Source organism: Diabrotica virgifera, chromosome 6 (genome assembly GCF_917563875.1).
Source record: "Diabrotica virgifera virgifera chromosome 6, PGI_DIABVI_V3a".
Taxonomy (NCBI): Eukaryota; Metazoa; Arthropoda; class Insecta; order Coleoptera; family Chrysomelidae; genus Diabrotica; species Diabrotica virgifera.
The window spans coordinates 96,897,544-96,923,726 of record NC_065448.1 but is presented as its reverse complement, the minus strand read 5'-3'; the positions used below and the strand labels follow the sequence as shown (position 1 = coordinate 96,923,726).

General features: G+C 34.7%; 1 protein-coding gene across 4 annotated transcripts in view; it reads left to right on the top strand.

The window, feature by feature from the left end:
• The window catches only part of LOC114328237 (cyclin-dependent kinase 14), a 782,326-nt gene that overhangs the window by 729,387 nt on the left and 26,756 nt on the right, over nucleotides 1–26,183 (top strand). For all 4 annotated transcript variants that reach the window (XM_028277027.2, XM_028277024.2, XM_028277028.2 and 1 more), the window contains one exon: nucleotides 7,116–7,312. In XM_028277027.2, the coding sequence (XP_028132828.2) occupies nucleotides 7,116–7,312 (197 nt within the window). The remainder of the gene's footprint in view (nucleotides 1–7,115; nucleotides 7,313–26,183) is intronic.

Sequence of the window (26,183 nt, the reverse complement as noted above, 5' to 3'; positions counted from 1 at the left end):
AGATTTATAATGCTGTTCCCATGTATTTGTTGTTATGTTGTCAAGCCTTACATTTTCTGTTGTATCTGATCTCAGTGTTTTGATAAACCTCCACGATTCTCTACTTCTCCTACCACCTATATATGTTTCCAACTCATTACATTTCTTTTCCCATGAATCATTTTTTATCTGCCATACGTCTTGTTTAAATTTTTTGAGGGCGTTTCTGTATTTTTCCTTGTCTTCTATCCGGCCAGTGTTTAACCATTTTTGGTATAGTTGTTGTTTATTTTCTTTTTGTGTTTGTAGATGTTCGTTCCACCAGCTATTACCTTTATGTATTCTATTTTCTTTTATACCTAGCGCCTCTTTGGCGGCTTGGTGTATACTTGAAATAATGTGTTGGTGTACGTTTTCTATGTTTTGCGTCAGTGTTCCTTCATCCAATATATTATCTAGTCGGCTTCTGTATAGCATTTTTGTACTGTGGTGTTCTAAACTTTCTAGATTATATCGAACCGCTTCAATAACCAAACCAAAACCAAACCAAAACCAATAACCAACCAAATATCAGTTATTATAAATTAATTTTCTATGTAAAAGAATAAAGAAATGGAAGTCTTAAATACAATCAAAACCAGAAAATTGGAATAGCTTGGACATATTACACGTGGAGAGAGAGACAACTTGCTCCAACTCATTACGCAGGGAAAGATCCAAGTACTGCGCAAGCTCAGAGAATGGTACGGATTTACATCAAATGAACTTTTCAGAGCAGTCGTCTTTAAAGTCCTAATAGCTATGATGATTGCTGACCTCCGTCGCGGAGATGGCACTTGAAGAAGAAGATGTAAAAGAAATCAATAAACCACTGAATAGTTGAAATATGCGATAGGATGAACAGTCATGTATACTTTATGGACTCTGTAAAACACGAAAAATTAATGAAAATACTACATAGAACATTAGACTAATTTTCAACTTCAGGTCACAAGAATTAAATAACGTTACTACCTATAACTATAAGCAACCTGTAGGTATTTTAATTTAACAACTTATACGTTTCCATGGAGAACAATAAAACTACATCAATATAAAGAGATGGGTACAACAGAGATTGATACTGTCACCGTTATGGTTTAACATATAATGAAGAAAAATGAAGTGAGGTAGGAAGATTGAATTATTCCTTAGGGAGATTAGTCAAATCACGGAGTATATTCATGAAATACCAAGTAAAATACTACGCAGAAGAACTAAAGAAATAGTGCTGTGTACTTCAAGACCCTCACAATATGATCCAGAAAAAATCATAGTCCAATGTTGCCTGGATATATTAAAACAAAACTCTCCATTTATTCAGGTCGAAATTTGAAGCATATTGAGAAGGTATTTTATCGGACACTAATGAACGTATTTATAGTCGAGTCTCAAGACCTCGTCGAGTCTCGAGACCGACCTTGAATAAAATTTGGGTTTAGTTTACACACAAATTTTATTCAAGGTCGGTCTTGAGACTCGAAGAGGTCTTAAAACTCAACTATAAATACGGGCATCAGCTCCACTGGAGAAAATGCCAATAAATCGTATCCAAGCCAAGAAGTGGTAGACGACAAAAGCCTCCTTCAAGTGCTTTTTCTATTGAGGTTGGTGATCAATATGGCAAATTTCTCTGTTCTGGGCTTGATGAATTAAGTCATTCCCTGTTGTGTGGGTCCAATCTCTGATGTTTCGGAGCCAGGATATTTTCTTTCTTCCTATACCCCTTTTACCTTCGATCGTTGCTTCTAATATTACCTGGAGCTGCTCAAATTCCCTATGGCGCATTATGTGTCCTAGAACTCGACAAACAGTGGCTAAGAAACTATAAAGAATGAACTAAGTTAGACTTCTAATCACTAAGAAGAAAAATCCAAGATAGAAAAGAATTTGCAGAAGTTATCGCCACCTTTCGTTAGAGGAAGGCACCTGAAGGAGAAGAAGCCAAAAAGAAATTAGTGAGTTTTCGAGTGTTATCAAAAACTTCCTAACTTAAAGTAACAACTTAGACTAATAAAATGCCCAAGATTAATAAAACACTCATGCAAAGAGCAACTTATCGTCGACTTAGTCATTTCTAACCAGGCATACACCGAAACACCACGAAAAGGCATATATAGATATATTGTCACGTTAGATACCTGTGCATGTGCAATGACCTACTAGAGAATTCAATAGTTAATGGTAAAGTAAACAACGCTCCTCTACCCGTCCGAGAGTAAGTCGGTACAAATGGGTGTATTTCCAGGCCAAAAAGTAGTGTCATAGCTTCCTTCATAATATTCGAACCTTCATCGATGAAGAGAGATTTGGATAACGAGATTTTTAGGTTTAAGTACATTCTGTAGCGCAGTTACACCTTTGCTAGAATCAATTGGGTATACATGCTGTGTAGAACGCTCCACCAGGGTGCAAATTTACTTTGTGGATGGCTATTGTTCTCCACATAAGAAGAGAACCAGCTTCTTAGTGGTTGATTATGAAGACTCTGATTAATAAATCTTTGTCGTAGCTAGGTGCATTTCGGTGTTGAAATAAGTAGTAATAGACAGAGAGTTTAAATTACTTTACTTTATTTTGAAGCACAAATACTTTTACTGTACAATTTTGTAATACAACAAATAACTAACTTTAACTTAGACCAGTTTTCTGTCTTGATGCGAATTGATTTTGCGTAATAACCGTAGACGTGTGGTGTTACCGTCCAATTTGTTACGTGATAATAATTGTACCGGCAGAGAAAACAGCGTTTTATAGAAATCTTATAAAAAGGGGGAAACAACCTTTCAACCGTTTTAATGTAAGTATATTTTTAACGAACTTTTTTATGGGTTTGTAGTTTGGAAGCTTGAAGCAAATAAAGTGTTTTTTGTGGTTGAATATGAAAACCTGTTTATAGAATTATAGAAACAAAAAATGCATAGGACGGCTCGAATGACCATAAATGAAAGTCCAAATTATATTACCTACGTATAAATTACCGCCTTGGGTCGCTTTAATTGTTTTTATATAACCAGCTTAACCGTCAATCCGAATGTAAACAAAAAATTTTAAATAAATACTTTATTTTCTTTTAGACAAACAAAGTACAAAATTTCGTATGCTTTAAACTTTAAATGATGCACGGGTAAAGATTCAGGGACCCAACTGTATGTATAGAATTAGTCAATATCGTGCGTCTTGTATGAAGCACGGGTAAAGATTCAGGGACCCAACTGTATGTATAGAATTAGTCAATTAAGTGTTACATTAAGTAGAACATTAAGTAAATAAACAAACAAATAAAAATTTTGAAATTTAGGTGTGAGAATATGGTCGAGATAATAAAAATCGTTTTCTTTAAAATCTTCGATTTCTGATTCGTCGATTTATGAGTCAAGGCAGTAAACGAAAATATCGACCCTGTTTTTGTATAGGATAGATACATTTATAAGAGAAGAACTATTGGTACAGAGACCTACTATGTATTACTGATCTTCTTCTTCTTATGGTGCCTAACATGGCTATTCTGACTTTGTTGACTACTGCCCTGAAAAGTCCGGTAGTGGTTAAGTTAAACCATTTTCGCAGGTTATGCAGATATGATATTCTTTTTCGTCCTGGACCTCTTTTCCCATGCACTTTACCTTGAAGTATGGTCCGAAGTAGGTCATATCGTTGTTCATTGCGCATTATATGGCCCATGTATTCCAGTTTGCGACGTTTCATGGTTACGACTAGTTCGCGCTCTTTACACATTCGATGTAGAACTTCTTCGTTGGTAACTCTGTCTATCCAGGAAATCCTCAACATGCGTCTATAGCACCACATCTCAAATGCTTCGAGTCTCTTCAGTGATGCTTTAGTTAAGGTCCATGACTCCACGCGATATAAAAGAACGGAGAATACGTAGCATTTTAGTAAACGAACTTTTATTTCCAATTTTATATCGTGGCTGTTAAAGATTTTTTTCATTTTGACGAAAGCTGATCTTGCCTTCTCGATCCTCATCTTAATTTCCGTCGATTGGTCCCACTGTTCATTTAAGTTTGCACCCAAATAACAAAAGTTGGTGATTTGTGTTATAAGTTGTTGGTTAACTAGTAATTGACCAGGTGGTATCCTATTTTTGCTTATAACCATGTATTTGGTTTTTTTGATGTTAAAATCAAGCCCAAACCTGCTACTTACTTCTGCCACCCTGGAGACAAGTGTCTGCAGACCTTCAAGACTGTCTGCAAAAATGACAGTATCATCAGCGTATCTTATGTTGTTCAATCGTTCTCCGTTTATAAGTATTCCCTCGTCTATGTCCGTTAGCGCTAGGTTCATAATGTGCTCTGAATATGTATTGAACAATAATGGGGACAATATACATCACTGTCACACACCTCTTTTTATCTTTATGTCGTCTGTTAACTGATCCCCTACTCTAACAGCTGTAGTTTGTTCGTAATAGATATTGTTTATTATACGGCGATCTCTGCTGTCTAGACCAAAATTGAATTTAATATTTTCATCAGTTCGTCATGTTTATTCTATCGAACGCTTTCTGGTAATCAACAAAACACACATATATATCACAATTCACGTCTCTACATCTTTGAAAGAGAACTTGTATTGCAAAAAGTGTCTCTCGAGTACCCAATGCATCCCTGAAGCCGAATTGTGTGTTTGTCATGCCGTGTTCTTCACACTTTTTATATATTCTTTTATGTATAATTTTTAAAAAAGTTTTCAGGAGATGGCTCATAAGGCTTATTATTCGGTAATCCTCACATTTTTTAGCATTGGGTTTTTTAGGGATTGTTATAAAAGTTGATCTTAGCCACTGTTGGGGTATTTTTCCACTTTGGTATATATTGTTGAAGATCAAGGTAAGTCTTTTTACTTCGTCTTTATCCATAATTTTCAAAAATTCTGAGTAGAACTCGTCTGGTCCTGCGGCTTTTCCCTCCTTAATGTTGTTTATAGCAGTTTCTACTTCCGCTTCTAGAATAGGTGGTCTGGTATCGTCATTTTTATTTTGTGTGATGGTGACATTCCTATCGTCTTCACATGTTGTTGACACAGTTCATCCATGTTGTTTTTGTTTCTTCAATATCAACTATTGGATTTCCTTCAGCGTCTGTTAAGTGTCCCGGCCTTTTTGATTTATAGATGCCTGCTGCTTCTTTGATCTTTTTGTGAAGGTTGAAGGAATCGTGTTTACGTTCCAATATCTCGATTTCTTCACACTGTTCTTCCAGATTTCTGTTTTTAGCTTCTCTGACAGCTTTTTTTATCTCTTTGTCTAGAAACTGATATGATATGCAACGTAGTCTTTCCGCTTGGATGCTCTTCTTCTGTCCATCATCTGTAATATACAGTCGGTCATCCATGGTTTTTTCTTTTCTGTCTTTTTCGGTCGCAGGTATTGGTCTAATATTTCCTTCCCAATGTTTTCTAAGTGGTTTATTTCTGTGTCAACATCATTAACTACTTCTGACTTAGATATGTTGTTCTTCAGATATTCCCGTACTAATACCTTATGTCATCATCTCTTAGTTGTTTGAGATCATTTCTTATAGGATTAGGTTTGTGGATTTTTTTAAATTTCAGACGAAACTTACCGACAAGTGAGTTATGGTCTGACTGAATATCTGCACCAGGGTAGGTTTTCACTGATGTTATTGAGTTTTTGAATCTTTTATTTATTAAAATATAGTCAATCTGGTTTCTTATGAGATTTTCTGGCGTGTCACCGGGTGAGCGCCATGTGTACAACCTTCTGTATGGTAATTTGAAAAGTGTATTGGTGATTACCAACTCTTCTTTCGTATCAAATGTGAGTAGGCGTTCTCCTCTCTCATTTCGCTCACCCAAACCCCATGAACCTACTACTTCACCATAACTACCCTTACCGATTTTGGCATTAAAGTCACCCATAACTAGCCATTACTTCATTGGTTTTTAACTTACTTAGGACTTTCCTTAAATCGTAATAAAAAGCCTCTATTACTTCGTCTGATTTGTCTGCTGTGGGTGCGTATATTTAAATTATGTTGGTTTTTGCTGGGAATAAATCCAATTGAATGAGCATGATTCTCTTGGATATTGGAACAAAATTCGTAACGTATTTTTTTATTTGTTTATTTAAAATTACTCCGACGGCGACGCCATGCTTATGTTGACCTTCTGTATTTCCAGAGTAATATACTTGGTGCTCGTTTATTTGACATTTTCCGGCATCAGGCCATCGCATTTCACTGATGCCCATTATATCGATATTCAGTCTTTCCATTTTATGGATGGCATTATAAATTTTGCCTGCTTCGTACATGGTCTTGACGTTCCAGGTGCATATTTTAATAAACTGCTTATTTTTTCCAGGCGTATCCTTTCCTTTTACTTAAGGGTTTCGCTTGCTAACGACCTGGGAGGCCCCATGGTTCTGTGTTGTTATTCCTCCCCTGTCGGATATACATGATCAGTAGTCTTCACTCTCAAAGCTGTAGCCATGATAGATGTACAAGAGATATCCATATGGATCTTTAATGTAGTGGTTTCTCTTTGCCTTCTACATCCTTACGCCGTTGACCTAGTTCTCGGTTCATCCGCCTTTAGGGCCAGTTTCCCAACCCTAGGACAAAAGAGTGCCCTACCACTTACCAACTCATCCGCCCGAAGCCGTTGGTAGGTAAGTGGGGAATTGCTTATACCGGCAATCACTCGGTGATTGCTGATAGAGAGTATTACTGATAGAGAAATATATTCTTCTTCTTCATGTGCCTCATCCTTTAAGGATATTGGCTATCATCATGGCCTATTTTGCTCTGTATGCAGCGGTTCTGAAGAGTTCTATTAGAGTTCTGAAGAGTATTAGGGCGGTATTACGAAAGAAATATGTTTTTGGCGATATGTTACAAGGTTGTAACACATGGAGATCCACAAAATTTTGAACACCTTTTACAGATGTACTTATTAGCACCCTCAATGCTAGTTCAAACTACCAACTGACCTTTTCATTTGTTTCTAAATGATAGGCTTAGCACCGCACTCTTTTATTAAATATATATTTTCAATCATTTAACAATTTTTAAATCCATGAAATCTATATTTGAATTTCTTTGTTACAGAGTGGAATAGCGTTGCCGGACATGACAGGGTGAAAAGGCAATTGTCTGTTTCTAGCGATAGTAAATTGTTAGACGATGATATTCGAGAAGAAACGAAAGTGATACTACGGCCGAGAAAACCCCCGAGACCCAAATCGGAAGTGTTGCTCAATCAGGGTACTGACCACCGACGAACGAAGAGATACTCCGCTTTTGGGGTAAGTAAGAATTCTATTTTATATTCATGTTTCTAGTTTCAGTATGTTGAACGAACAACTGTAGTGAACGCTGTCACTTAAGTGACAGACACAGTGACAGATATGCATAAAAATCTTTAAGAGTTATTTCACATTGATTTATAATTTATGGTTCACTGCTAAAAATATGAGTATCTTTCTGTCCTTCTAATAGGCCATATGGTGAGACCGCTCCCGTCTGGAAAAAAATCTGATTCGTTTTCTTTGTGGATTCCTATTAAAAAATGTCCCCTTTAAACAAATCTGAAGGGTGCCGGCGGAATTTTTAGGCAGAAATTGTTTAAACAAAATTTTTTAAACAAATACAAAAGATCACGTTTTTTTGGTCCGGAACATATATTTTTGAGTTTTGTGGGTCATTCTGAACAAGAAAGGTATTTTGTAAATTTTCTCAGAAATTGATTAATCCATTGAAATGTTACATTTAGTGTGCATTACTTAGAGGAGTCAATTTTATTTTTTTAATGTGTAGGGGGTTCAGTAGAAGCTTAAGCTCAAGTTTTGGGGTCGCTACCCTTGTTCCCCGGCCGCCATATTGGAAAAAGGGCTGCAAAGGGCTTTTGCGCTCTATCTCCTAAACTAGCAACCCTACAGAAAATTTAGTTACACATAAAATGTAGAAAATTAAATTTTCTACAATTTTATATCTATTACTTTTTATCGTCAAGTGACCAACAAAAAAGTTATAAACAAAAATAAGAGAAAATTTTGTAAGAAGTTTCCTTTTGGAGGTTATAACTTTTTTTCCGTTCATTTCACAATAAAATAACATAATAGCTATTTTGTAGAGGATTTTTCGATTAACATTTTTCCCTATAAAGTTGTTTAATTTTATTTATTATCTAGGTTTTACAGCGCTCCAAACTTGACCAGATTCTCTAATTCTCATAGGAATACAATAAAAACAATACTTTAAAATTACGTTATGCCGACCACGAAAATCAAATTTAAGGTGAATTACGAATGTTGGTCATTTTTTATGTTTTCGAAGTCGCTGAATCCGAATATGAAGTTTATTTTGATCTAGAGTTGGTGGAACATGTTCAAAAGTCAAATTTTATACAAAAATGCCAAAAATTAATAATAATTTTATGATTTTTCAAATTTACCTCGCTTTATCATTCGTCGCTGTAAATATTTCCTTTTGAAACTTTTACTGTGTCATCTTTGAGGTATTTAGATAACAATGAAATTTGAACAAAATGTTTAAACACATTATAAAAGAAGTTGTTAATTTTTAAACATTTTATCACCTTATTTCGTTAGTTTCATGTTTAGTTAAAAAAGTTGAGTGATAAACTTCTTAGTTTATAATTTTACCAACACAGCAATAAAATGTGATTCATGAAGAAGTTTTTTGGAAAATTTTAAGTCAAAATATACAATAGAAAAAAAGTTATGTTACTTCATAGACAAGCGGCACACCCCAAAAAACGCTTATATCTCGAGATCCTGGTCACGGTGTGGTGGATGGCTAATTTTGATCATACTTTATAATTTTGATATCAAAAATCGTTTTTTTGTTCTTCTTAAGAATTTTGTATTTTGCGGTTGCGTCATTCTTCTTCTGGACCGGCGAATTTGTCCTCAAACAACTTCTTGGGTCTTTTCTATATATGCACGGTTATAAGTTTTATAGTGGGGAAAAAGGTCAAAAATACATTAATAATAGCATAAGAATGTTAAAATTATAATAATTTGTATGAATAAGAAATTTATATAGATAGAAAAGTAAGCCTAACCTTTTTTTTATTGTATCTCTGTGAGCATTCGAGCATCTGGTCAAGTTTGGAGCGCTGTAAAACCTATATACATAAATAGAATTAAATAACCTTATAGTGGTAATTGTTCGCTGAAAAACCCTCTACAAAATTGATATACTGCTATTTTATTTTAAAATGAACTGAAAAAAAGTTAAAACCTCCAAAAGGAAACTTGTTAAAAATTTTTTACTTATTTTTGTTTATATCTTTTTTGTTGGTCACTTGACGATAAAAAGTAATAGAAACAAAATTGTAGAAAATTTAATTTGCTACATTTTATGTTTAATTAGATTTTCCGTAGGGTTGGTAGTTTACGAGATATAGCGCAAAACCCCTTTGCACCCCATTTCCAAGATGGCGGCAGGGGGACAAGGGTCCCGACCCCAAAAACTTGAACTTAAGCTTCTACTGATACCACCTACACATTAAAGAAATAAAATTGACTCCTCTAACAAATGCAAGGTAGGTATGGCCTAAAAAATGTAACATTTTAATGGTCTAGATGGTTTTCGAGTTATAGGCGAGTAATCTGAAAAATGCGAAAATACGCATTTTCGAGGCTTAAAAACTCATATTCAAGTTAGCATTTTTGAGGTTGCCAGATTCTTAAATTGAAGACTAAATATTCAGCTTCAAGATTCTGAAGAGTGATCGCGTCTAACTTTAATTTATACCGTTGTTTTTTAATTGTTCAATATGCGTGTTTATTCGATTTTTTTTCTCTCCTATTTTTCTCCGAAAAATATTTTTTCTAGATTCTTGCGTTTTTTTGTCATTTTTCGGATTTTAAATCGCTCATAACTTAAAAACTATTAACTTTTGAGAAAAATGTCAAGAAACTTATTTTATTTAGAATATCACAAAGAATCTAGAAAAAAGATTTTTCGGGGGAAAATATGAGATTTTTGAAATAGAGCGCGCCGCATCGGCAAAGAAATCGGATAAACACGCATATTTAACAATTAAAAAACAACGGTATAAATTAAAGTTAGACGCGATCACTCTTCAGAATCTTGAAGCTGAATGTTCAGTCTTCAATCTATGTGGCAACCCCAAAAATACTAATTTAAATATGAGTTTTTAAGCCTCGAAAATGCGTATTTTCGCATTTTTCAGATTTTAAATCGCCTATAACTCCAAAACTATCAATATCTGAGAAAAATTACTTTCCTCCTCTTTTGTATTGGTCTTCGTGAGAGTACCATTTTTGGCATTCGTTTACTTCCCATTCTTTCGATGTGCCCCAAATATCGTATTCTCTGTGCTTTGATCGTCGTCTTGATCGTTGGCTCTTCCTCTTGATATAGTTCTTCCAATTCTTTATTGGTTCTTCTTCTCCACTGACTTTCTATTTTTACACCTAAATAGATTGCTCTTTGCATTTTTCTCTCCCATCTTTCTAAAAGGTCTGTTTCTGACTTTTTGAGCACCCATGTTTCGCATGTTACTGTAGGTCTGATAACAGTCTTATAAATTCTTATTTTTGTTTTTCTTGATACGTATTTGGATTTCAGTAGTGTGCGTAATGCTCCATATTTTTTATTTCCTTTAGCTATTCTTGCCTTTATCTCCCCTTCTTCGTGACCATTTTCATCTATTTTGGCTCCCAGGTAAATAATTTCTTTGGCTCTTATGTTTTTTCTCCGTCTATTTGTACGATGATGTTATTCTCTTTTTCTTTTTGGATCTCTCCCATTATCATATACTTTGTCTTTTCTTTATTTATTTTAAGTCCTAATTTTTTGGCTTCTGTTATTATGTTTTTCATTAACTTTTGTTGTTATTTTTTGCCTGTTGCTAATAGCGTCAGATTATCTGCAAATGCTATGCATTTGTGGCCGTTTTTAAATAAGTAAGTAAGAATTCTATTTTATATTCATGTTTCTAGTTTCAGTATGTTGAACGAACAACTACTGTAGTGAACGCTGTCACTTAAGTGACAGACACAGTGACAGATATGCATGAAAATCTATAAGAATTATTTCACATTGATTTATATAATTTATGGTTCACTGCTAAAAATATGAGTATCTTTCTGTCCTTCTAATAGATCTTATGAATCTGTTATTATCATTTTATGGTATTTAATTACAAATGTAGTTAGACATATTTTATTATATTATATTATATTATATTAATATACAATCGGTTTGTTGTTCAATGTCCAATTTCCATTAATATCGGTTGTTCCATTGTCCTTCTATAAGTTCTTTATATCCAAGTTAAATCATTTCCTTACTTCTTCCATCCATGTTTTTTTCGGTCTTCCTCTCTTCTGTCTTCCTATAGGTGTCCATGCCAGTACTTGTTTCAGGAGTCTACTTTTTTTTTCATTCGCTTTATGTGTCCGTACCATATGGCCTGCTTTTGTTGTATGTCATCCATTAATGTATCTTAAGTTCCCACGCGTTCTCTGATTTCTTCATTTCTTATTGAAGTTGTTTATAGTGTTGTTTAAGATAATCAAAATTGAACCCTCACGCACAAGTTGTGTACGTACAACTTCAGTGAGGAACTGAGTTTATTATATGTATAATTTATTTGCTACGAATAAACTCCATATTTAGCCATACGGCTCACACTCCCTCTAAGGGGAAACTTGACTCATCCCAGATACCTACGGTATCAAAAGGATTGAGCTCTGGTGGGACTCTTTCCGTGTTGTCGAGCCCTAGGTGACTTGGTATGCAGGTGTATCTCCCAAAAATTTTCGTACACATCTGGCCGTTGCGAGTAGTACAGCTTTCTGCATGGTCTTGTAGAGATGTTCATTTAGACCCAGCCTTTTTATGCTTTCGAGGAGGTTCTTCGGAATGACTCCAGTAGTAGACATAACAATAGGTATCGTCTGGGTACTTTGCATTCTCCATTGCCTTCGTATTTGAATTTCTAGATCTCTGTACTTGGCGATCTTTTCAGTGAATTTACTGCGTAGATTATTGTTGTTAGGTATCGCCACATCAATTAGTGTTGTTTGTCTTGTTAATTTATTAACTAGTACGAGATCTGGTCTATTATGTGCCACTGTTTGGTCTGTGAGCACAGTGCGGTCCCAGTATAGCTTGTAGTTGCCATCCTCAAGCATACTCTCAGGGACGTATTGATAATACGGGAGATGGTCCGTTTGGAGAAGTCCCAGCTTGATAGCTAACTCTTGATGAAGGATTTTTCCCACTGCGTCATGCCGTTCCTTGTATTCAGTTGCAGCAAATGCCTGGCAGCCCCCTGTAAGATGTTGGATGGTTTCTTGGGCTTGACATCCATATCGGCATCTGTCGTTTTGAACCTGAGGGTCTTTGATGATATATTTCAGGTAGTTTCTGGTTGGTATAACCTGATCCTGAATGGCCAGTAATGAACCCTCCGTTTCAGGGAACATCTTTCCTGATGTCAACCAGTAGTTCGACGCTATATTGTCGACATAATCTTGGCTGACCTCATTGGGATGTCGCCCGTGCAAAGGTTTACCCATCCAGGCGCGCACTTTTTCGTCCTTAGTAAGGTGGTTTATGCGCAGTTCTGCTTCCCTCAGTTTGATCGGTGTTGTGTCATCTACTGCGCAGATAGCGCGATGTAGAGTAGATGTCTCAGCCTGCATCTGAAAATAAGTTCTTAAATTAGCAATTTGTTTATCTAATTGCTCACCTATATCCATAAGTCCTCTTCCTCCTAAATACCGGGGTAATGTCGTTCGTTCTACTGCACTTTTAGGGTGGTGTTTTTGTGCCTTTGTGAGGTGTGTTCGTACTTTTCGCTGAAGATTTTCTATATCCGTTTTTGTCCACTTAACAATACCAAATGAATAGCTAAGCGCGGAACAAGCGTAGGTGTTTAGTGCCTTAAACAAATTTTTACTGTTAAGCTGTGACCGAAGCAGCTGTTTTACCCTTCTTATAAACTCAGTAGTGATCTCAGTTTTCATTTGCTTATGGTCAATTTTCCGCGCCTGCTTTACTCCAAGATATTTGTACATATCGTTGTCGCCCATGGCCTCGATGTTCTGGCCATTTTGCATATCGAATCCACCGGGCTGTACCTTTCCTCTGACTATATTCAAAACACGGCACTTGTCTAGACCGAACTGCATACTAATATCATTAGAAAATGTTTCTACAATTTTTAGCATCTCTTCTAGGTGTTCTCGAGTGGAAGCCATTAATTTCAAATCATCCATATACAACAGATGATTGAGCTTCGCTACCACAGTATTATTGCTTTTAATGCTAAAACCTGAGTCAGTGGAGTTTAATAGTTGGGAAAGGGGGTTCAAAGCTAAACAGAACCACAATGGACTCAACGAGTCTCCTTGAAATAGGCCCCGGTTGATTGCGATATTTTCGGTCTCGATATTGTTTTCACCAGGTATTTGGAGGTGAATTTTAGTCTTCCAATCTCTCATTATATGCCTTAAAAAGGTCACTATGTTATCATCTACTTTGTATATTTTCAATATATCTATTAGCCATTCATGCGGTACTGAATCAAAGGCCTTCTTATAGTCAATAAAAGCAGTAAAAAGGTTCCTTTTTTTAGTGAATGCCTGGTTAGAAATGACTGAGTCGATGATAAGCTGTTCTTTGCAACCCATGGAACCCTTAGCGCATCCTTTCTGTTGAGGCTCTATGATATTGTTTAGAGCACAGTGTTGGTAGATACGCCGGGTTACACAGGATGTGACCAATTTATACAAAGTTGGAAGACAAGTAATTGGGCGGTACTTGGATGGATCTTGGGTGTTATTTTGATCCTTGGGTATTAAATAAGTAGTTCCCTGAGTTAGAAATGATGGTAATTCCTGCGGATTAGAAATAACATGATTAATTAATGTTGATAAGCACTCATGAATACTCCAAAACTTTTTAAGCCAGAAGTTCTGAACTCCGTCTGGTCCAGGAGATTTCCAGTTATGAAGCTCTTTGATGACATTTGAGACTTCTTCAGTCGTGAATGGTTCGTAGTTAGCAGTGACGTAGTGGTGACAGTTGTGCGTCGTATCTTCTATCCAGCCAGCATTGTTGTTAAAAGCAGCTGGCGTGGAAAGTTGATTTCCCCAAAACTCATGAATTTCTTCTTGGCCTGGGTAAGACTTGTCGACACTTTCTACGGTGGAATTGAGTTTTCGGTAGAACGCCTTCTCAGAGTTCTCAAAAAGTGCATTGTCACATTTTCGGCTGTTACTAACTTTATACCTTCTTAATCGTCCTGAATAGACGGAGAGTTTTTGTTTTAATGTATCCAGACACTGTTGGGCTGTGTTATTTTCTGGATCGTATCTCGAGTGTCTTGCAGTGCTCCGCATTATTTCTTCAGCTCTTTTAATGACTTTTCTACTTGTAACACCTCTTATATATTCTGTGACTTGACCAATATCCCTACGCAGTAATTCAATTTTTCCGAGGAGTCTTTTTTCCCAGGGTGCAATTCTGTTACCAGTCCTTCCGTTATTTGTACCCCGTCGTGTTCTGATGTTAACGCCCATTACATTGGCAATTGCTGTAGCTGCACAGTAGATTAGCATATGCAGATATTCCAATGTGTGGGCTTCTACGACATAATTGGGTAGGACTTCAGTATTCACAATTTGTAACAGGGCACCTAGTTTCTTACAAGAGTTTATTCGTGGTAGCGGTGGTCTGCTAAGTGGATTTGTTCCATTAAACTCTTGTACGGCACGAGCCATTTCGTTCTCTAGACTATCGCGCAACTCGTTGTTTTCCTGCTGTGTATTGTCAGGTTGAGTTTCTGGTATGGGAATCTCAGGAATCTGCTCATCAAGGATTTCATTAGGGACTTGATCTAAAACTAGCTCTTGGTTATTAATCTCCCGTTCGACTTCGCTTTTGATCGCATTGCGTCTAGTCTCTGGGATAAGGTTGTTTCTTACGATTACCCGGTATTGATCTGATACTCTTTGCTCCGATACTTGAATATCTGGGTACTCCCTGCAAAATTCGGCATACAGCTGTTGTCTGTAGCCGATCGTTTCTTGACCGAGGTTTGTCACCTTATAATAAACTCCATTATTATTATTATTATTATTATTATCCTTAACTTCTCGAAATCCTTGGCGTTCGCATTATTACCTGCATTTCTGTATCTTCTATCTTGCTTCGGTTTCTCTCAGTTAGACGCCACATTTCACATCCTTATGCCTTTTTTATACTGCATTTTTACTACTTTTACAACATACCATACTTTTTTTATCAGAATTTCATAGACTTTTCATAAACTTTGTCTTCTTTATTATATTATTGTTTCAGAGAATTCCGTTAAGGCATCTTGTAATTTTTTTGGCTTGTATTATTTTAGTGTATATAAATTTAAAGAAGTAACCAATTTCAACTACCTAGGTGTAACAATGGAAAAAGCAGCAAAGATAGAATACAGGAGAGAATCCAAAAGAGCAATCAAGCTTTTGGAAGGAATAAGCAATTACTCGGATCCAAAAACATCAGCAGACAAACAAAAATCAGAATGTATAAGACACTGATCAGACCGGTTATCACGTATGCAATGGAAACCACGACGTTGACAAAAAAAAGATGAAGAAGATCTAAAAAAATAGTCGAAAGAAAAATAATGAGATCAATATTGGAACCAAAAAGAACAAGCAACGGAGAAACAAAAATGAAGACCAATAAAGAAATTAAACAAGAAATGGGAGGTGAAAACATAGTAAGATACCTAAAAGCAAAACGACTAGAATGGGCAGGCCAAATAATGAGATCAATACAATATTTCAACCACTGGAAACACAAAAAATAGAACCACCCTAATATACAGTCCAGTTCCAGCCCAAGTTTATTCAACGTGGTTTGTGTTTTATCGATTTTTCTATGCAGCATCATGTTGTAACCAAATTTTTAGAATGCGTATATTCTTCTGCATTGGAATATTACTCATACTTTGCATACATTTATTAGATTATGCAGGGAGTACAAAAGACTATAACGGAGTATAAGAGACAGTGAGAAACTCCTCGTCTTGGTTGATATTAAAAATTAAACTGAAATAAAAATTCACAAATAATATTGATTAATGTATATGCATTATTGCAGGAAATATTGCAGGATTTCAAAAAGTTTCATTTAAAAAGCTTAGGGGAAAGGGCCTGGCGCCTTCCGTTTAGAGTTAAGGTTGTTGTTAAGATTCCTTGTTTTTGAGCCGGTCCGGTTCTTTTGCCACCGTCGCGCGTCGACCTCACCTACTGTTTTTGCTGATGAAAATCCTCAGTCAGATCAAAAATACTTTCACCAAACAAAAATAGGTTTATTCAGGTTGATTTTTAATAAATGTCTAAGTGCCATTTTATGCATTATCTCACAGACTTATTCATTAATAAGTTGGAAAAGAGAAAGTAAATGGGTAAGTACAGGAAAAATCCCTAAGCGATATTTCCATGTAATACTTTACCAGCAACAAACAATTACGTCAAGTTCTTAACGAACAAAGTGCTCGTTAAGTCTCCTGTTCATTTTCTCATTAAGACACAGCTCGAGGTTAAAATGGAAAATGCACAAAACATTATGCTTTTATTTACGTTTGTTTGTAGTGTTTTTTATTATACTTGATGGAGGAGCTTATAACTCTTTGGTTTATTTTTGTGTCGGTAACTTTAAGGGAAAATTTTTTCAGATCGGGTGAAAAAATTCCAGATTTCGTATTTACTTGTTTCTTTTTGTGTTGCCGTGTTTTATGTTGGTAATTATTTGCTTCTTGATCAGGTGTAATGATTTCCGCACTAATTGTATCCGCACACTATTATTATTACTGTTTATATATACATGAATCAGGACATGTACTTATGCTTTATATACTTTGAAAAGGCATTTGACAAGGTTCAACATAAAAACCTTGTATATTATATTATTATTAAAGAGCAAAAGTATTCTCAGTCGTGATATGAAAATTATATCTGATCTATATTGGAATCAAACTGCCAAGAGTTGACAACTAAAACACCCAATATGTATATCAAAATACAGAGAGGAGTCCGTCAGAGTTGCGTGCTGAGCCCACTACTCTTCAATGTACAGAGTGAAGCGGTATTTCAAGAAGCGCTCTCAGATTCAATAGAAGGTATATAATATGTTATAGTTCAAGTTGATTCTCAGTTAGAGTTGACTAATCCTAGTTCGAGTCAACAACTAAAACGAGCAGTAAGAGTTGATTTGAAAAATTTAATTCAACTTTTACTAGTTGAAGTAGACTATTCCTAACCCTTGTTAGTAAAAGTAGACCGTGGGAAAAATAGAATCAACTCTTACTAGTATGCGTTGACTATTCCTGGATCGATTCAGTAAATGTAGATTATACGAGTATAATCACACGTGCTGTTTCAACTACTTATCACGATTTGAACATATCCAGTAACATTTAATTTCTAGAATCGGTTGTTTCTGTGAATCAACTCTTACTAAATTGCATTGGGAATATACTTTTTCTAGTTGGAGTCTACTTTTACTAGTAAATGTTGAATATAAATCTTCATTTTATGTTTATAATCAACTTTTACTAAAATCAGCCGTTTGAGTTGACTCGAACTAGGAATAGTCAACTCCAACTGGATAATCAACTTGAACTGTAACGTATACAGGGTGATTCATTAAGAATGTCCAATCTCTGCGTTGTAGATTCTACACCTCAAAATATTAAGATTTAACCCAAATCATTTAAATAAAATGTGGCTCCTGACTGAGTTACAAGGTGTTTTATTTAAAAATTTAATATCTATTTTTTACCCAGTGCTTTAAAACTACTTGACATATCCTTATCATATTTGGTAGATGATGTAGGTACTTTACATCCTACTTAATTATGATAAACAAACGTTTCTGGCTACTACCAGAGGCGTACGACGGGGGATATTAAATGGTTTACCCTTCCCAAATTCTACGCCACTGGCGGAATTGCACTTTTAGCACAATATTTCGATTCTCCAATACTTTTTATGTAAATAATACACTCTTTATTCGTAACGTTAAAGTCATTAGTTTTCGAGATATTTGAAGTTGAAAATGAAACGGAACAGCTATTTTGATTAATGTATTGTGCCCCTTCATTTTTAACTTCAAATATCTCAAAAACCAATGATTTTATCGGTACGAACGAAGAGTGTATTATTTACATAAAAAGTATTGGAGAATCTAAAAATTGTACTAAAATAGTAATTCCGCCAGTGGCTTAGAATAGGGAAAGGGTCAACCATTTACTTTTCCCTGTCGGACGCCTCTGGTTGTAGCCAGAAATTTTTTTAACATATCTTATTAGGGTGTACAGTACTTACACATTCTGCCAAATACTATAAGGATATGACAAATGTTTTTAAAGTACTGGATACAAATAGTTAATATTTATGTAATAGGATGATTGATTTAAAAAATTTTTAAAAATTTGTACTTACACATTCTGCCAAATACTATAAGGATATGACAAATGTTTTTAAAGTACTGGATACAAATAGTTAATATTTATGTAATAGGATGATTGATTTAAAAAATTTTTAAAAATTTGTACTTAGTACTTTAAAATTATTTGAAATATCCTTATCCTACTTTTTAATAAAAGTGTAGGTACTGTACACCCTACTAATTTATGTTTAATAAACGTTTGTGGCTACTACCAGAGGCGTACAGGAGAAAGTGAATGGTTGCCCCTTCGTAAATTCTACGCCACTGATGGAATTACTGTTTTAACATAATTTTTAGATTTTCCAACACTTTCAATGCAAATAACATACTCTTCATTCGTAACGATAAAATCATTAGTTTTCGAGATATTTAAAGTTAAAAATGAAAAAACGCAATACATTAATCAAAATAGCTGTGCTGTTTCATTTTCAACTTCAAATATCTCGAAAACTGATGAGTTTATCGTTACGAATAAAGAGTATATTATTTACGTAGAAAGTATTGTAGAATCGAAATATTGTGCTAAAATTGCAATTGCGCCAGTGGCGTAGAATTTGAGAAGGGTAAACCATTCACTATCCCCTGTCGTACGCCTCTGGTAGTAGCCAGAAACGTTTGTTTATCATAATTTAGTAGGGTGTACGGTAACTAAATTTTCTGCAAAGTATGTCAAGGATATATCAAATAGTTATAGAGTAATGGGTAAAAATAGTTATTAAATTTTTAAATAAAACACCCTGTAACTCAGTAACGAGGCACATTTTATTTAAGTGATTTGGGTTAAATCTTAATATTTTGACGTCTAGAATCTACAACTCAGAGATTGGACATTATTAATGAATCACCCTGTATATAAATGGAGAAGCTTTGAATAACTTACGTTTTGCAGACGATAGCCGATACAGTAATCAGGGCTGCTTTATCCATTAGGCAATATAGGCAGTTGCCTAGGGCGGCACATTATGAGAGGGCGGCAAAAATACTGTACAAAAAATATTTGTATATAAAAAGTATGAATCTAGGTTTTGTCATTAACGAGTATCTCTTTCAAATTACTTTACCGCAAGGAAGCCAAAAAGTTGTGCCCAAATAAAACATATAAAGAAATAAGAAAGAGAAATTCAATTTGACGAGGGGGCCGATGATGAACTAAACTTTTCAGCTAGTGAAATAGTAAATAGCTAGTAAATCCACACATTCTATGTTATAATCGACATTCTGATAAGAGACCTGAATAGACGTCTGGAATCTTATCGACTTATTTATCAACGTTTTCGTGTTATTAACAGATTTGCCAAAATTTAGCAATGAAGAAATTATTAAAGAAGCTGAAAATCTGATAAAAAATAAAGACGATCAAGATACATCATTCATACATAAATGCATTCACTTAAAGGGTCATTTGGATACCACAATAAAATCACCAATTGACATATCTTAATATTTAAAGAAGAGTTAGTGCAGTCACTGAAGGTTGATATGAGCTATTACCTCCGATTTCGTTGAACCTCCATCGATTTGCATGAAAATTGGTGAGTGATTAGAGGATATCTCAAGGAACAAAGGTGACATGGTGTCAACTTGCGCTTTTACCCTGGGGGTGGATGGCACCCCTTCTCGGGACTGAAAACTATTTTATTATAAATATCCCCTGAAAATAAGAAATTTTATTATAAATTCGATAGAGGGACAAATTTTAAGCAAAATTTGTTACGTAAAGTTATTAAAATAAATCAATACTTTTTGAGTTATTAAAGATCAAAGATTTTAATTTTTCTTGAGAAAAATGCATGATTTTTACCGATTTTTCATAAATAACTCAAAAATTATAAGATTTTCCAGAAAAGTTATTATTACCAAAATTAAAGCTAATAGAAAACGAAATAAACTCCGTATTGGAAAAACCTTTTAATGTTAACTAAAAGTGAGTTATAGGTAACTGAATGTATATTTTTTCGGCGTGTACACAAATCCAAGTATTCAAGCTTAAATAACGGAAAAATGATGCATTTTATAACATAACCTTATTAAACATTTGTCAAAGTACTTAGAAATATCTATCAAATGAGCCCCCGAAGAAGTTGATCAAAATTTATCTTTTAAAAAATTTTCCAAAACAGTTGTTGTTTTTTTTATTTAATTTTAACTTCGGTAATTCTTACGATATCAGGTTTGCCTAAAAACCATTTGAAAGTTAATTTTAATGGCTATTAAACCAAGTTTTGAATTTCATCTTTTAAACCCCTTACTTCTTTAAAAATTAAAGGTTAAATGGCCCCGATTACATGGTTCTTGCAGCAAAAATTAAGCTTTAAACGTTTCTATCTCGGTTATTTTTTACCCTGCAGAAATAGTAAAAAGGTAAAATATTTGATTAAAAAAAACTAGAATTTGGTTATACGTATACATATCACTTTATACGTATTTTGAGTATTTTTGGAGTTAAGTATTATCAAAAGAAAATAAAAACTACGATAATTTTAAAAATTCTGATTTTTTTAAATTGCATCTTTTTTTGTTCAAAAATATGCATTCTAAACCGGTCAAAATTGTTGAAATCACTTATGCCAATATAAAGAAATTCTTCTAAGGATTACTGATTTTTGTGGAAATGGTGATGTTTTATTTTTCACTTTTTCCTAAACTTGTAAAGGGTTCTCTTATTTTCATCATAACTTGCTTAATTGCGATGCTATTAACTTCTACTGGAGCTCATTTGATAGGTACTCCGAAGTACTTTGACAAGTGCTTAGCAGGTATATTTTATAACATGCATAGTTTTCCCGTTATTTAAGCTTGAATACTTAGATTTGAGTACTCGTCGAAAAAATATACATTCAATTACTTATAACTCACTTTGAATTAACATTAGTTTAGTTCTTTAAATGACGAGTGTATTCAGCTTTTTATTATATTCAATTTTGGTAATAATAACTTTTTTGTAAAAGCTTACAGTTTTCGAGTTATACGTGAAAAACAGCTTTAAAACATGCATTTTTTACGAAAAAAAATAAAATCTTTGATCTTTAACAACTCAAAAAGTATTGATTTATATTAACAACTTTATATAACAAATTTGGCTTCACAAAGGGAGCGTTCAAGTATTACGTAACGCGATTTTTGAAGATTTTTGACCCCCCCCCCCCTAAGCAACGCAATTTTTGAAGATTTTTGATCGCCCCCCCCCCCCCCAACCTGCGTTACTTAATACTTGGACTGCCCCTTAGAATTTGTCTCTCTATCGATTTATTGTATTATTTCTTTCACCCCCACTTAAAGTGGTAGTTTTCACCACAACGGTACAAGCGCAAGTTGGCATCATGTCACCTTTATTCCTCGAGGTATCCTCTTACTACCCACCAATTTTCATGAAAATCGATGGAGGTTAAACGAAATCGGAGGTGAAAACCTTCAGTGACTGCACTAAGTGGATTGAAAGATATTTTCACTAATTTTGACATTGCTTTGCAAATTTATTTGTGCTTCCCAGTTGCCAACAACGTGTCCACTGAAAGGTCATTTTCGAAAATGTCAAGAATTAAAAATATTTTCCCATTAAGTATGATGCACGAACATCGCACGAACGTGTTAACCATTTGTCGATTTTGTCAAGAACAATTTTTTTTTGAAGAGTCTTTTTTTGAAAAGAAGTTTTTTCAATGAAGAATGACAATTTTCTATTATAGGTACATATATAAACATCGTAGTTTGAATCCATTTTTAGTGTATTCTTATTTAAATAAAAATTTCTGCAATTTTTTTTTCGCAAAAATGGTACATGTTTGAAGGGCGGCTACTAGAGAATTGCCTAGGGCGTTAATTGACCTAAACGCGGCCATGATAGTAATAATGACGGACAATAACAATGATTTACAGAATGTAATGCACCGCCTTAATGAACGCTGTCATGAGTACCGAGTACGGACTGAAGATGAATTTAAAGAAAACTAAATGCATGGTCATGACTAAATCAGCACGTGCAAACATCCAATTGCCTATTGAATATAGGTAATTGAGATTGTGGATAGCTACAAATAGTTAGGAACATGGATAACATCAAGTGTAGACCAAACCAAAGAAATTAAGACAAGTATTGAAATAGCACATGCATTAAATTCATCATTCATTAAGTCGGCAGTCAACAGGGTCCGCATAGCTATATGTGCAATTTAATCCCCATTTAAGTATTAGAGCAATAGCTAGAGACTTAAGAATATGCGGAACATATTAGTATGGCACAATATTTCCATGTAATACTTACCAGCAACAAACAATTACGACAAGTGCTTAATGAACAGTGCTCGTTAAACCTGTTCATTTTCTCATTAAGATGCATATCGAGGTGAAAATGGAAAATGCACAAAACATTATTAATCTAAGATACCATATAAGGTCGATCGGGACCGAGCTGTTTAATGGATAAAAATTATTGGATGTGTAATTTAGTATGTTAACAATTACAAAAAACAAGGGGTGCCCGATCTAAGTTTGTTCTGACTATCAATAATTAAAAAATTACTTTTTTTCATAAATTAACAAAAATCGACCCGGGCAAGAATTATTTTAAATTTTTTGGAGCAATTTTCTGTTTCTGGAGTTTTCTGCAATTTTTCCCTTAAGTTGATCCTTTTCGGGTTATAAACAATTTAAAACTGTTGTTCTGAAAACAACAGTTATTTAAATTAATTCGTTTTTATAAAAATATCGCTCTTAAATTTGTTGGGACAATCTGTACCATTTGCTAGTGAGATTTTGGAATTTTGTTTTTAAGTGTTGTGTTAGGGCACAAAAGATAACGGGCATAAACATGTGTGGATGCCATGGATACGCTCTTGCTAAGTGACATTCTTACCCTTAGCGAGAAAATATTTTGCAGTTTTAGAAGAATAACATGTGTGTGGTCACTTTTCAGGCAGAAAAGTGTAAAATAAGATGATGCAGTCATTTTGAACAGAATTTGAGCAGTCTCTACCCAGCCTCTCTTAGGCGTGGTGTTACGTGTGTACTCTCCTCTTCTCGTGGTGAAAATACGTTACGCTCTCGCAAATAATTACTGCTCTCGCGGAAACTTGTATAATAGACTCTATCTCTCTCTATCGCTACTGAGACAATTTATCGTTAAGCCGCTTATTTGTCAAACTCGTTGTTTTTAATAAATGTTTTTGTCGCTTATCACTTTTATTTCTCGTGTGCACAACCCTTCCTATCGTGTTATTTATTAACTGTAAAACCAGACCAAATTAAATTCTTAGAACCAGTTTTCCTAAAAGTTCACTGTTTTGTTAAAATCGAAGGACTCTATACTTTGGGGACATGCGTATGGTCCAAAAATATTTACGTATGTCCAATTAGGCAAAAGGTAATAATTAAACCCCTTTTGTCACGGTGGGGTGAGATTCAGTAAAAGCTCACACCAACTGAATAAAGAACGAAAGATGACAATTTTCAAGGCTCAAAAACATAAGTAAGAAAATATCATTTTTGACTACCTACATTCAAGTTCAGACCTTATTCTATCAGTTCGTGAGATACATATGAAGGGTACAGGTCCAAAAGGGGGCAAGTCGCAATTTTAGTAAAATAGAGCTAGTGGTGCCATCTTGTAGCAATTTTAACGTAGAAGTGGCCAGTTGCTTATACATGTCCTAAAAGCGCTAAGTACCTGTGAAATACTAATTCGTAAATTACGCATACACCGCCAATAGGGGGCAAGTCCTCATAAAACAGGTCCTAAAAGGGTAAAGTCCATGTAAACAGCCAATAGACACGTGCAGTTTAGAGTTAGGTTCGTCTGTGTAGTTAGTGTTTTTAGTGTTTTCATTGTTTTCCAAGTGATTTAAAAGTAAATAACAATGAATACAGAAAACAATAGTAGTGGAAACGAGACTGAAGTAGTGCCTAGACAGAATGAATCAAAAAAGAGGAAAAAGCACGGCAGAATGAGAGATGTCATGAAAAAAATTAGACTGCAGAGTCACGAGGTAGGTGCAACCTGTAATTGTCGTAAACAGTGTTTTCAAAATGTGCCTGAAGAAGCAAGAGAAACTATACTGAAGAATTTTAACACAATGACTTATATTAATGAGCAGAACTCATACTTATGTGGATTGATTACGGTACTTCCTATTCGCCGAAGAAGGCCTAGGAAAGATGAAGATGAAGCAAATTTGAGAAGTGCTACATATAATTACAGGGTACATTTTTGCACTGATAATAGCTTAAAAGAAATAAATATTTGTAAACAAGCTTTTATGTCTATCCATGGAATAAAGAAAAAAAAATTAGAGATATTACAAAAATCACTAAAAATGACTGGAGTCGCTCCTAAAGATAAAAGGGGAGAAAATAAAAACCATCCTAAAAAATTGGAATCCCATGTTCTTGCAGCAATATACGAACATATAAAGTCATTTAAAGGCCGGAAAAGCCACTACAGTGTGAATGATAGTAAAAAATTATACTTACCTGAAGACTTAAACATAAAAAAGATGTTCAAAATGTTTTGCGAGTTGAACCCATCTATGAAAATATCCTACGAGTCGTACAGAACAGTATTTAATACAAAATTCAACATAGTCTTTGGATATCCCAGAACCGATACATGTAGTTCCTGTGATGAGTTTCTTATAAAAGTAAAATCTCTTCAGTCTGATATTTTAAAAAGTTCCGATCTTGCTCAAATTGAACGCTTGCAAAAGGAAATACGCCAGCTTACAATACAAAATGATGTACACAAAAGAAAGGCTGAGACATTTTACAGTAGAAAAAGGGCTGCGAAGAAAAGAAGTCGAACCTCTGTGACTCACGAAGCTATTTGTCTCGATTTTGGAAAAAATCTTAGTGTCCCAAACATAACAACAAACGATGTTTACTATAAGAGCCAGCTGAACGTCTATGCCTTTAATGTCCATATTCTATCTACAGCAAAAAGTGTGTTTTACATTTACCTGGAAACACTTGGTAAAAAGGGAAGCGACGATGTATGCTCAATGCTGAATGACTTTCTATGGAATTTTCTCGATGTACAAGTAAGATCGCTTGAAATATTCTGCGACTCCTGCAGAATAAAAATTACACCATGTTTCGTTTTCTACATTATATTGTCCACAATACACGTAGACTTGATTATGTTAAAGTTACTTTCCCTATTCGTGGACATTCCTACATGGAACCGGATAAAAATATGGGCTTAATAAACTCCAAACAACGAGCTGAGATTCCTTCCCATTGGGTTGAAATTTTCAGAAGTGCTCGTGCAAAACCATCGCCATTTGACGTTGTGGAAGTAGATCAATCCTACTTTCGATCATGGACGAATTTTTTTACTACTAAAACAGATTATTTGAAGAAATGTCCGTTCAGTTCCCGCCCAATTAGAGAATTGGAAATAAGTCAAGAACATCGTAGACTAATATATTACCGGAAGTCCTATAATGGAGCATGGGAGTCTGCAATACTGAAGGAAAAAGAAAGTAAGCGAAAGGAACCTGTGCTACTACAAAATGAATTCGAACTTCCTCCTTATTCTTATTCAGGTATAAAAAAAATATGTCTTGAAATACTATTATTAAACAACATTATTTTTAGGCTTGATACCAATCTCAGCTAAAAAATTTAAATGTCTACAAGATCTAAAACGATTCTGTGGTGATGAAGCAA